This window comes from Anthonomus grandis, chromosome 11 (genome assembly GCF_022605725.1).
Source record: "Anthonomus grandis grandis chromosome 11, icAntGran1.3, whole genome shotgun sequence".
In the NCBI taxonomy this organism is placed as follows: domain Eukaryota; kingdom Metazoa; phylum Arthropoda; class Insecta; order Coleoptera; family Curculionidae; genus Anthonomus; species Anthonomus grandis.
In genome coordinates, this window is record NC_065556.1 from 21,644,612 (window position 1) to 21,659,699 (window position 15,088).

At 25.8% G+C, this 15,088-nt stretch overlaps 1 protein-coding gene across 1 annotated transcript in view; it reads left to right on the forward strand.

Moving 5' to 3' along the window:
* Positions 1-4,896: 4,896 nt before the first annotated feature.
* The window catches only part of LOC126741979 (protein tiptop), a 281,714-nt gene continuing 271,522 nt past the window's right edge, over positions 4,897-15,088 (forward strand). The window contains exon 1 of the mRNA XM_050448484.1: positions 4,897-5,387. Coding sequence (XP_050304441.1) covers positions 5,348-5,387 — 40 coding nt within the window. The 5' untranslated portion in view covers positions 4,897-5,347. The remainder of the gene's footprint in view (positions 5,388-15,088) is intronic.

The following is a 15,088-nucleotide window of genomic DNA, read 5'->3' on the forward strand; positions in this document are numbered from 1 at the left end:
ACAATATTTAGATCAGACGTTTTCATAGTGATGTAGAAGAGGTTTATCACCGCCAGATTTATCACCTTTGGATTTCTTCTTGTAGGGTCACTTAAAAAGCAAAATCTATTCTACTCAGCCATTATCGTTTGAAGACTTGCGGCAAAGAATTGTGAATGAGTGCCCTCAAATTACTCCTCAAATGTTGCAAAATGTGCGGCAACATTTTGAGCAAAATGCTTATAGCTGCATGGAAAGTCTTGGTGGTCATTTAATTGCTTGACAAAAACAACCTTATTGATTCTAATAAAGAATATTTCTAAGATTTGGAAAACGTATATAATAAACAGTCTAAGGCTCATTATATACGAGTGAGGGGAAAAACAAATATATTACTTTTAATATAAACTGGCAAGAGTTCAAAGGTCAAATAGCCATTAAAATTGAATTTTTTAAGGAAATCTAAAAAAATAGCCTAAACTACTCAAATTTTTAATATTTTCACCTCAATTTTAAATGCTTACAAGGCAGCAATCTTAGGTGAAAATGTATTTAAAAAAATGTTTTATGAACAAGAAATTCATTGGCTCAAAAAAAGGTATGAGAAAGTTTAGTATGTGTTAAGAAAGCTCCATTGTCAGCCATTTTTGCTTCACTTAAAATTTGTTTAGTAGAGGGTAAATGTGTTTAATTTAAAGCATTTTAGATTAGAATATTTGCTAGAATTCGTATGTAAATACTGAATTTCATTTTCTATTCTTTTATATCATATTACTCGTATTTATATATTATTTATTTAAGATAGTATCTTTTCAGACGAATTGAAATTTCTAGTTATTATTAAATTTTTTTTGTACAGTTTAGGTAATTTTAATATACAAAATCTGGTCGCAATTAATAACTAAGTTATTTATTAGTTATAAGCAATTATGAAAAACCGTTTAATATATAATTTTTTTTGGGAATAATAGAAATAAACGGTTAAATGCAACTCGTATCTATTTAAGTTATGCTTCTTTTATGGGCCATGACTATTTTGTAATACGATTGACCACCAAATAATTAACTTTTAGGACAAGTTATTAATATATTATCCGGGAAATCATCTATGAACCGCTAATGTTATCTTAATTATTCTTAAGAAATATTTTTAACTTCTAAAAAATAATTAAATAAATCGCTAAATGTGTTTATATTAAAATAATTTAAAGAGGATCAAATTCATTTAACTTATACGTTAGAAGCTTATCTTTTTTCCAATAGGTATTTATTCTTTGTAATACCTAAATTTTAAAATCAGGGTTTAGCTCTATAATTTTCAGGGAAAGTCATGGTTATAATGTATTAGAAATATATGTAATACTATATATAAAATGTATAAATTCGTATAGTATCTCTTATCCCTCTTAAAATGACAATAAATATAATAATTTAGCAAGTGTCGCATCCATTAATGTTATGCATCATTAAATATTTTGTATATTTCTTTTAATTAGGATTCTAATATTAATAATTCTGTCTTATAAACTTTCTTTCTTAATTATTTTTTCAGTCAATTAATTAAATATATTATTATACAATATGAATGTAAAATAATTCACTCAGTAACGCATTTATGTAAGTAATGCATTAAAATTATTTTTTAAAGTATTATCTCCTATAAAACCATGAAAAACCCTAAACAAAATAAAAACTGTAAATAAATTAAAATAAAATTAATTTTGTGAGTATCATACTCATTTAAGTTATGCATTATTCAACATTTTCCTCCTAAAAACATACTATTTTTGCGGCAAAACTTAAAACTATTAATATTTTTAATTTATTATAAGGTGCTGTTAAAACCGCTAACTTCATCTTGATATTCATTATAAAGCTCCTTAAACTAAGCATCTTTTTTATTCGTGGATAATTGTTCCGCATAATTCAATATAGAAGTTATTTGAGGCTCACTTAAAAGCAAAATCTTGGGTTTCCAATAATTAGTTATTAAAATAATATTATACCTCTTATTCATATAACACTTAAATCTACAATACTTAAATCTAATTGCTACCTAATGTACCTACTTATTTGCTTAAGTACATTGAGTGGCAATTGTAGTTTTCTTCTTTGCATATTTTTGTTTGTAGAATTTACATCTACGACCATCTGAACATGTATTTAAACCAAGACCATGCGTTTTATTAGACAAAATACAATTTGCATATTTTGCAGTATTTACATTACAATTTTTAAAATCATGATATTTACAGCATACACTCTTTTCTCCTAAATTCTATATTCGTTGTACACCAAACAACGGTTTCATCGTAGTGGCATCAACTTCCATAACCATATAAAACATTTTATTAATCACATTTGATTTCTTAATAATTTTAATTTTCTTATTGAAAATATTATTTTTTTTGTACTTGTTACAAGTTTAGCTTAAAATGTGTCTGAAAAATAATCTTATAGACAAAATTTGAATTTATTGGCTAAATAGATAGAAAGTTTAATATGTGTTAGAGAGCCTTTAATGCTAAAAAAGCTCTATTGTCACCAATTTTTTTTATATTATTTTTATTAATGGTAAATCTATATGATATTATATTGAAAGCTTTTTAGCATTTTCTGCTTCTATATCATATTACTCGTATTTATTTATTTCTTAATTAATACAGTATCTTTTTATATGACTTTAAATTTTTAGTTAATTGTGCATTTGAAGTTAACTAGGTTTTAATATAATAAGAAGTAATAAAGTATTTTAAAATTAATATATATTATGCATGAATTATTAAATAAATAAATTTTTATGCCAACAATAGAAATAAATGAGAAAACGCATTTAAGTTATGCTTTTTTGTGGCTCATAATTAGTTTGAATAATTATTTACTGACCACCAAATTATTTACGTTTAGAACAAGATATTGATATTATATTATCCAAAAAATCATATATAGTTAACTAATGCATTATTTTATAACAAAATATTTTCCTTTTTAAATTAAATTTAATTTAAACATTTAAGTTTCAAAATGATTTTTGGAAAACTTTACATAATCCTGGGTGGATCTTAGCTCACGTTACGACTTTAATCCATTGGTTTTTCTCATTTTGCCATGAATAATATAAAAAAGCTCCATTGTCAGCAATTTTTGTCCCATTTAAACCTGTTTAAGTTGAGGATAAATGTATTGAGTGCTATATTACATTCTTTTTCAAAATTAAGTATAATAGCAAGCATTCAATTTAAAATATTGCCTAGAAGTTCATATGTGAATTCTAAATTAATGACTATTTTTTCAGGCTTTTGTATTATATAAAACGCAATTATTAATCATACATAATATAAATTATATTTGCAGTCTTAAAATAATATTTTAAATTTTGCATTCGTATTAATTTTTTGGTGACTTTAATATTTTTAAGTTAGTTTCAAAATTAGGTATTAAATAATTTTTAAGTTATTAATTGTTGTTTTTTTCTTGAAAGAAATTATTTAGAATCAAATGCCTTAATTTTGTAAATAAATTATTTATAGCATTTGACTCAATTAATACAAATTTTTTTATATAAATAATAGGAATGAATGGCTAAATGAAGATCGTTTTTCTAAAAGTTATGCAGTTTTTTTGTGGATAAATAAGTATTATTTCTGAGTCATATCTATGAAAATATGTCATGCACCAATCAAATAAAATTCAGGATAAGCTATTTATATATATTTTTTTTATTGGTAATCATTTATGGATTAATGCGACATTGACAATTCATAATTTCTGAAAAGAAAATTCCTAAGCATGTTAATATTAAAGTAATTTATAATAAAAACCCTATTAATTTAACTTATACATTGTTTTGCATTAAAAGGTTTTTTTTTAAACCAATTTAAATTATTTGTTACAATTAGGTTTCTAAATGATTTTTAGATGGCTTTAGCGTTCTATGTTTAAAAACAAGGCAGGAATATATTCCATTAAAAAATATATTATATAGATCTATGGCATTCCTATGTAGAACTCTATAACATCTCTCAACCCTCTTAATATAATTATGAATACAATAATTTAGTGTGTACTGTGTTTATTTAAGTTATGCTTCATTAAATATTTTGTGCAAAAAAAGTACAAAAAATATTATTAAGATTTGATGTTTGTCATACATTATTGCGCACTATTTATGCACATTTAAATCTTTTCTTACCTTAATTACTTTATTTTGAATTATATTAATTAAATATTTCGTTATATAATATATATGTAAAATAATTAAGTGAGTAAGGCATCAATTAAGATCATTATTTTTGGAGTTTTGTGTTTCATAAAACCATAACGTAATTTGTGCTTTTTTGTCTTTTGCAGCATTGTGTATACTACTCTTAATGATTTCTTAAAAAACTCTATACAAAAAACCAAAATATGTAACTACATAAAATTAAAAATAGTTTGGTGAGTATCGTATCCATTTAAGTTATGCATTATTCAGCATTTTTAGCTTTTTCTTCTAAATGCTGTTTTTGAGGTAAAACCTGACCACTAATTTGATGTTCTTCTAAAATTAACAGTTTATACCGTCAGCAAGTCATATTAAAAAAATCTCACATTTAATCACGAGAGGCTCGTTTAAAGATCAAAAAAATCCATCAAAAACAATCTGAAATTCGCATCTTTTTCCTTCCTCTTCTTATCCAACATCTCCAACAAGCTTCGAATTTCCATACGCACGACGACGTTTCGAATTCAAAAGCTGACGAAACGGCGCGTCGTTGTCTCTCTTCTTCGGCGTCGCGGACGTCGTCGTAGCGTCCATCGCGAAACGTTGAAGAGAGAGTGAGAGAGCAAGTGAACATCGGAGGAGGAGGAGGGAGGTGGGAAGAGGAGGGAAACGTCGCGTTCCGCGCTGTCACTCATTTAGTTCGCGAAGGCGCTGCTCGCGAGAAGGTCGCCAGAACGAACAAACGAACGTACGAATGTCGCGTCATTTGTTTTGATGCTCATTTGTTTCGGCGAGTGACAAGGACGCGATGATGTTTTGATGCTTTCACCTGTCAATCTTGTCACTTGACGGCTCGTCTCCTTGCCCGATCGCTACCGATCTCCCACGATGTATACGAATCTGTGATGTGCGTTTATTTATTTATCTTTTTTTGTTTTTAAGAAAAAAAATTGGTTGTTTACAAACAGATATATATATATATATATTTTAATATAAATACGCTTGTGCCATATATTTGTTATAAAAAAAAAAACATTTTCTTTTGTCGAAAATCGTTTCTGATGAATATGGGATTTTTTTGCTAAAGGGGTGCTAGAATAAACTTTCAAAATTTTGCGACACTTGAGGAGGTTGGAGGCTGGTGCCCCATCCACTTCAGCCAAGATGCCCAGAAGGAAGCAGGACTGTCCTAAAAGAATGAAATGTAAGTTTTATGCTTTGCATTAAAACTTTCTCGATTGTTAAAATTGTATATAAATGTATGTCCAATTCACGTAATTTTACAATGATTTTGATAATTAAATTTAGATTAATGTTAAAGATATGAGCATCATCCGGATTAAAATTATGCATTATGAAACTTTTTGCGATTTTTTTTTTCGAATAATTATTTTTGCATATTTTTTATAATGTAAATTTTTTATAATAAATTAATTATTATTAGCGTTTGAAAATTTGGGCAATTTTTCTGTTCGATAAAATTCGTCATAAATAAGAAATTGTGCCCTATATGCAGATTGTCCTAAAAGAATGAAATGTAAGGTTTATGCCTTGCAATAAAACTTTTTTTGCGGAACTTCCCTGGTTGTTTAAATTGTTTATAATAATATAAAATAGGTGTCCAATTTGCGTATAATTATAATAATTTTTATTAATAAAATTGGCATCAGAAGCATTAAAGTCATGCAATATTAAATTTTTTAAAGTTTTTTATAATATTAAATTATTTTGTATATAATTTAAGTTATATGTTTATTTTTTTATAGTAAATGTTTTATTAGCATTAGCAAAATTTGGAAATTTTTTCTATATATAAAGATTTTTGATAATAAAAAAATATGTTTAGTTTGGTTCATTTCGTAACAATTTTAATTACTTAAAATAATTTAGTAAGTTATGGGTATCGTATCCATTTAAATAATGCACTATTAAATTTTGTTGGTTCTCTTTCTTAACAATAAACAATTTTTATATTATAAATTTGCTTAATTTCTTTTTGTTATAATTTTAATTCTGTATTTGTCTCTTTAATATAAATTTGTTAATTACACTTTTTTTAAATAACTAAAAAACTTTATAATATATAATTAATTTTATTTTGTAATTTAATCCACTTGCTCGATAATTAACTATTACTTGTATAAAATCTATTTTTTATTTATTTTATAAAAAATTTATTATTTTATTTATATTCTTATTTAGGGATAACTATTTAAAGTTAAGCAGTTTAGTAAATACTTCGGGGATAATTTTCTGGTACCATTAATTTTTTTATGAATTTAACATTAATTTTATTAAATCTACTCGTTTATATATGAAAAGCTTTTAAATTTTTATACAAGGTCCTTTAAAAAATATAAAAAAATATTTCATAATTTATAAATACTAATATAATTAGGTGAGTATCGTGCCTATTTAAGTTATGCATCAATTATATTTGTGAAAAATATGTACTATTATTATATAAGTATTTTATATATTTTTTTATGCCTTTTAGAAGAAAAATATTTTTTGTTTATTGTGTATAAGCGTTTGTTACTTTATCAAAATGAATCTGTTGAAAAAGCTATGAAGAGTTTAAGAGGTTGGGCAAATTATTAAATAATATGCAATTAAAATTAACAATTTAAAAAAATACTAATTAGATATCTAGTATAATAATATAGTAGTTTTTTAACACAAAAACTCGATAAAAAATAAACCAAAAAATCGATAAATGTATTGGTAATTAAATAATTGGGTGAGTATCGCATCTAATTGAGTTATGCGTTAATAACCGATTCAGGCTATTTTCCTTAATTAAAATAATTATTTGGTTATAACTGAAATTGTAAATAAATTTTTTAATTTGAGTCCTAAATTCTAAATCAAAATTTATTGTTTAAATATGAAATAATTGCCTACATACTTATTTATACCTTTAAGTAAAAACTATATTTTTTTATACTTGTGTGGCGCTTATATAAAACTTAATAAAAATAACATTGATAAATGGTTTATTAATTAATAAGGTATCGTATTCTTTTAAGTTATACATTATATTTTTTTTTACTTTTCTCTAGGTTAAAATTTCTTTTTCTTTTTAATTAAATTTGCTAACGCTTTGTGACTTTGTGACAAGTATATTATAGAAAACAGGTGTCCAATTTGCATCATTTTGTAACGATTTTTATTATTTAAAATAGTTTAATATTAAATATGTGAGCATCGTAAGTATTAAAGTTATGCTTCTTCGTTAATTAACTTCTTAGAGTTTTTTTTAATACAAAATATTTTTTGTTATAATTTAGGTTTTGTATAAATTTTTTTATAAAGAAATTTCCTGTATGTCTCAGTTTTATAAGGTCTTTGATAAAGAAATGGCGCTTTATAGGAACTATCGTTATTTAACGTAATTTAATAGGTAGTTAATTTATGTGTATCGTACACATTTAAATTATGCATTATTAAATTTTGTTCGTTTACTTTCTTCATAAAAAAAAATTTTGTTGTTATAATTTTTTAATTCACTCTTTTATATAAACTTGCTACTAATTTTTAAGTTATTAAAAAGCCATATTATGACATATATAATTAATTTTATTATGTAATTTGAATTCCTCTTATGACAATTAGCTATCAATTATCTAAAAGCAAATTAATATTTTTTTGTTTATATTATATAATATTTCATTTTCAATTCAAAGTGACACTTTAAAAAAATAATAAAAAGTTAGTTATCAACGCCAAATCTTTGGTACCAATTATTTCTTTGTACATGACATTAGTATTCACTTTATTAAATTTAACTCTTTATTTATTGATAGCTTTCTAGTTTTTATAGGAGCTTTAATAAAAAATGATACTTTAACAGTAAATATTACAATATTAACATTAATATTTAAATAGATGGGTGAAATACTATTTAAGTTAGGCATTACAAAAAAAAATCCTGATAAACACTATTTTAATTGAATTTTAAGTAAGTTTGCAGCAATTATATTTCTTTAAATAATAAATAATAATTCTGTAATGGTTATGTATATATTTATTTTGTCCCTTAAAAAGATTATATAATTTATTTTCAAATAAAATCCGACACTTTCTTTTAACTATTTAAAAGAAAAAATAATGTTTTTTTTATTTATATAAATGTTTATTTAATGGCGTTTATTTGATATTTAAAAAATTCATTTACATTTAGAAAATATGGACTTAAATAAAAAAAAAGATATTTGCAATTTTATTTACAACCAAATAATTATTTTAGTTAAGGAAAATAGCCTAAAATGGTTATTAATGCATAACTTAAATGGACGCGATATTCCGCCAATTATTTAATTAATTAGATATTTATTGATTTGTTTATTTTTAATTGAGCTCTCGTTATTATTAAAATACTACTGCATAGTTGCTATTCAATTATTATTTATTTATATAGGAACTATTAAAAAAACATTTAAATTTTAATAAAATAATTTTTCTTTAAAACCGTTAACTTTAATTGCAAATTACCAAAAAAGGTATTTAAGTTATCAACTTAAAGTCTTCATATTTCTTTTAATAAATTAACTTTTACTTATTTAAAATAAAAATATGAATAAAGTAATAGACATTTACATTAAATAAACAGTTTTGTTTTCTTTAAAAAAGTTAAAAGAATATGTATGTTTAAATTTGTAAATAATGCTTATAAGATTTGTTTTTAATGGTAAAAAAATTATATAATAATTATGAAATTAGTGTTTATTTTTTCTTAAAAATATAATTATGACAAACTTATTTAAAATAAAAAAAATATTCTTATTAGGTTTGTTTATTTAATATAAATGTGTTGTTGTTATAATTATGTTTAATATGCATAATTTTTATTAATATTTTAATAGTAATAATAATTATAATGTAATAAATAATAATAATAATGTAATATTCACTAATAAATAATAATTTTTTTAATGAAGCTTTTCACTTTTAGAGGTTAAATATAAAAATGTTACTAAACTGTTAGAAATTATATAAAATAAACAAAAAATACATATCTTTTACATAATAAAGTTAATTATATAATATATGACTTTCTAATTATTAAAAAAAATTATTTACAATGTTTTATTAACGAAATAAATATAAAATTATGACAAAAAAAACGTCAAGAATATTTAAAATACAAACAGTGTATTTTAATAAGAAAGAAAACCAACAAAATTTTGTAATGTATAGTTTAAATGGACATCACGCTTATAAGTTAAACAATAAATAATTTAAAATAATCACACAATTTTTTATTTATGAAAAATCTTTCTTCCTCTTTTAATTCCTCCATAATTTACTGCTCAGAAATGTTTATAATCTTTAAAAAAATTAAAGTGATTAGATAATCAATAAGTAAGTGAGTATAGAATCCTTTTATGTTATGCATTATTTAACATCGTAGACTTATTTTCTTAATTTTATATTATATTTAAGTCGGCTAGTAATTATAGATACTTCATCAAAAATTAATAAAGCAATAAATAGAATAATAATAAAATAATTGGGCCAGTATCGTATCCATTTAAGTTATGCATTATTAAATATTTTATGGGCTTTTCCTATATTTGAATTGTTTTTACACTATTATTACATTTTAAATATTCTTTTAATCAAAGAGTCATGGATAGCTTGTTCAGAAAATAATAAGTGGAAAGATAAATATGTTGGAAAATAATTTAAGCAAATAATAATGTATGGCTAAATTAGATACAATATACGTTTAATAATGTTAATGTATTTTCTTATAATTTTACTTCAGAATACGAAAAAAAATCTGAAAGTTTCTAGAATGTAAAATAAAAACGGACATTTAAACACAAAAAAAGAACTAGTTCATAATACTGTAAAAGTTGCATGACCCAAAGTTATCACTAGGGATCCTAAATCATGCGCTTTTGAAAATAACCGTTTCGAAAGTTGACGGATTTATATGTAGCCGGCCATTGTTAGCCGGTATAATAACGAACGCAATAATATTTCGTACGGTAATATAAATAAACACAAATTGTCGGGAACGAAATGCTGTTATTTTGATTTAGGTTGTATTTTATTTATATTTTTTTGGGATTTTTATTTTAAATGGTCACGGTATTGGGGACCTACGAATGTTATGATAAAAGCCCTAAAATACCAAGTGGGGCTGTTTTACATCATAAAATGAATATTTTAATCCAGAATGTATGAAAAAGGTAACAGCATGTCGATTTGTAAATGAGGACCAAAATAATTCATTTAAGATAGTTGAAACTGCTTAAAAGAACCAAGGTAACATATTCTTTAATTTCTTCAACTGCTTGGAAGAAAAACACAATTTCATTAGCGGGCAGTTCAAACTGCGAAGACAATAAATCTAAAACCATCTGCTTAAGAAAATATGTTAATTTTAAACAACTGCCTAAAAACTTTCCTTGTTAAGAAGTTGAAGATCTAGATGAAGAAGATGAAGAATATATTTAACTGTGGAAATAATTATTCAAGCAGTTGAGGCTTTAATTATATAAATCTGAAGGGTGAATTGTCTTCCTCAACTGCTTGGAAGAAAATTATGTTTTAATTCCAGGCCGTTGAATTTCAAGAAAAATCAGAAATATCATTTTAATTATAGTATATAAGTACAAAACGTAATTTCTCTTTTACAACTATTTAGAAGAAAAATAATGATTTAATAATTCCATGCAGTTTAGGGTCGAATTGTATAATCAGAAATAGTTATTTTAGATTCCAATCAGTAGAGATCCAATAAAATTTTAGTTTACATGAACAACATAAAACTAGTGAGAAAAATAGAATTTTCTGAAAATAAATACCTTGGTTTTACTAAAAATATTCCTTTTAATGGTCCCAAGTATAAATCCAGCCAATTATATTCTTATTTAAATAAGATACCCAACTTAATACGCCATAGCGTAAATCAGATGTCAATCAGTAACTGATTTATAGTTTTGTTTATCAATTTAATATTATTTTTTTAAATAATGGCAGATGGTATTTTTGTCAGCCGCTCACATATTCCACAGTTAATTTATGGTTATTAGAACGTCTACATGGTAACTATCGTCAAATTAATGAATTTAGTGTCGTCTCTCGTCTGTTTTATTATCAACCTTGTTTTTTAATTTGGGGTGATAAATATACTCGTTTTACATATAGCAGTTCGTTAAATATGCAATAATAATATATTAAATATTTGTTTAAAATTCCTGCAGGAAATTCGGGATATTCTGGACATAGCTTTTTTATATAATTACCCTTCTTTATAATACCTCAGACTGAGTAGGCTATATAGAAAAACCTCTTCACAACCTTTGGTTCTTTATTACTCGATACTGCCACGTTAAAAGGATTTAATTAAAGTAGCTATACATTTAACGAGAGAGGTGTTACACGGCATAATTGTATAATCCATATATTTGCAATATATTAAGGTCAATAATTAGCTAAATATGTTAATTTTGATGGTAATTACACAAGTAATGCTATCTTTGAATACTGCTTAAGACAGACAGAAAGGTCATATAGGACTATTAGGTGTTTTTATTTCATACTTTTCTATTATACTAATTGGCCCTGAGAAAAAATTCAAATTTAAACATTTTATAGACTAATAAAAGACACACGTAGCAATTTCAATATAATCTAAAACAAGTCGCTCGATACCCATATTGACCGAGGCAATTTTATTCTGCCTACTTAAGCCTCCTTTGCCGTGTAATTTTAAAATTCTGGTTTGTCTCGGAGCGATATGCAAAAGAAAAGCATCGAACAGGTTTCGCTGGAAAAAAATACGCGATGCAACCGCTTATCTACCATCGGGTGACGGCCATGTTGGTTACGCACACACATAAGTATATTACCTAAAGAATATGTAAAATTAGCGCATTATATTATGCTTAATGTATTCATTAAATTAGTGGAAATGCACTTTGGTTTTTCGGTTTGGTCCGTTACGTTTATGAAGGAGTAAAGGAAGGACTATGGTTAATTAACTTTTATTGATAAATGAACTTTTTTTTTGCTTCAGATCATTTGCCATAAGTTTGTTATAATAATGCATAGCTAAATTCGATACGCAACCCGTTATTTATTGTTTAATTCTTAGTCTCTTAATAATAGTTTTTGTTATTATTTGATTAGGTTTTTAATGCAGATAACCTTCATAAAAAGGAAGAAGCACCTACTACAATAACTGGATTATAAATTAGCATAAATAGTGCATAACTTAATTGGGTACCATAGCTTTTTATTAATTATTTAATTTTTATTTTTAATTAAATTTTTTTTCATAGAGAAAGATATTTGTGGGTCTTTAGTTAACAGATTTAAAAATGTTTATTATACAGTGTATTTACTTAAGCAGGCTGGCAAGATATGGGAAACTTTTTTGTTAGTTTTATGCGAAAAAGTACTGCATAGTCCAAAACCTAAGATGCAATAATGAAATATAAAATTCTATTAGTTATATACGATATTTGTCAAAAATATTCAAGAGTACCTTTATTTTTGCGAATACCGAAAATTGTTGTAAAGAGTAATTGGTTAGAACTAAAATGATATTCAAATATGCAATTAAATTAAGGTATTTTTTTTAATTTTATCGTTCGAATACGTATATTTTATTTTAATGATTTTTTTTTAATTTTAAATCTAATGTTTATTATTTATCATAGTTTTACGATATTTTCAAAGTAAAAATAACGTTTTTTTCCTTAACTTAACGCTATATTTTCCTAAGCATATTAAAGGCTATTGTATCATATGCAAAAAATCTAATAAAAAATCCGTTAGTTTGTAATATTTTCACCTAAACCATACTGGTAAATACGTTTGAGAAAACAGATTAACTTTTATCATAATCTAAGTCTGATCGGCCCTCAGATCCATATATCTGATTAATTCCCTACTATAAAAAAAAAACAAACAACACAATTTAACCGAAGATTATGATTAAGTTCGGTCGAAATTTCATCAGCAAGAAGGGTCAAATTAACCTTCCGAGATAACTTGAGACCGACAAAAAAAAATTAAATGGTCCGGCAACGTCCACAAATTGGCCTGTAACCTGTCATTTACCGGATCAAAGTTGCCCGTTAGTGTGTAATAAAATGTTTTATAGTCTCTTAGTGATTTTAAGAAGATTTCATTGCAAAAAAAGAGCATATTTTAATTAAGTGACCATCCTATCCATTTAAGTTATGCATCGAAAATGCAATTGAATTTTTTCCCGTAAATCGTTCTTCTTGAATGGCACTTTTCAATATCGCATTCAGTTGTTTGCTGCCAACAAGGTTGCATGCTTCGTGAGCATTTACCTTTAAAACTCCAATCGGTAATTAGGCATCGCTCGATGCTGCTAAAACAATAAATTTCAACCCTCCCTCCCTCAATTACACCACCCCACCATCCCATCCATCCATCAAACTAATTATCTCCAGTAAAAATTTTCAATCACGCGACGAAACAAGGGCGCACCTTAACAAACAGAACAAAGAATGCCGCATCGCATCATCCTCGTGTTCTACACCCCCCTTCGCCCCTTCGAACTCCCTCCCCCCGCATCAGCGGGAGTTTCGCTTCTCCAAACTGCATTTTCTCCCAGGTCAGTCAGTAGCGTCGCCTTACCACCCCTTACTAGCCCTCCTCGCCCCCTCTTCCTCACCCTTTTCCGTCAGTTTCTGAGCTGTCCGTCTCCCGTCAGCCAGCCGTCGATCGATCAGTCTGTGGCTCAAAGCGATGCACGCTCAGGTCAAAAGACGTCTGCCCGGGCTCCGGCGACAATACCCCCCTTAAGTTTCCTCCCCCCATTCCACCCCCTAACGGGTCCCCTTTTTTAGTTACGTGCCCCCTGCCACCCTTTTCGAATTCGCGGACCACGGTTTAGGGTTAAGATGGACAAAACTAAAACTGGATAAATTTTTTTAAATATGGCGGTGGTTCCTGGTTATGTCAAAATGACAGTTTTAAGTTTTAAAATGCTGGATAGAGGTCGTCTTAAAAACAATAAATAAATAAAATCCCCTGGGACGATTTTGTTTTATTTATACGAGTCCAAGAGCCGGCTGCAAAATTGGCAGGATATTCCTTAGTGAACCTTTCAAATTGGAAAATATAGCACTTGATGAGTTACTTATTTTATTGGGTATTACGTCACTTAGAGCAAAAATCAATTTAGAAATTACACGTTCACGCTCAAAAAATTGAAAACAAAAATAAAATAGACTTATTAACGTATTTAAAAGAAATATGAACTCAAATCTATAATTATACCGTTCGATATACTTAATTAAATTTAAGTTCAATAAGATTTAAATACAATAATTTACGTGAGGTATAATAGATTTTTTATATACCTAGGAGCTAAGGTTTAATCTATTAACGTTGATTGAATACTATTATTCAATCAATTGAATTGATTGAATACTATTATTCAATCAATGCTAGTAATCTCTGACGTCGTTTCTTCTTTTCAATTTCCTGCCTAACATTGTTATGCATATTAAAATTTAAAAAAACGATAAAAACAACAAGAAGACCTACTTTTAAACAATACCTAATTTGAACCAAGGTTTCGGTAGTTATATCTACTACCGTTATCAAGGTAATTAAAGTAAAATTAAGTTAAATTAAAAATATAAACACAATATACTTATCTTACAAATCTGCTATATATAATATCTTTAAAACTCCATCCTAAATCGAGAATAGGTTAAATAATTATAAAACTGTTTTGAAAGATAACAAAAAATTCAAACGTTACTTCTTTAAAATTAAAGGGGTGTGATCTTAATGTAAATTAATGATAGAAAATATATGAATATCAAATATTTTAAATCAATAATCAATTTTGAGAATACCCTGTTCGATCTCTCTTTTTAGCAAAGGAATCCATGTATTATT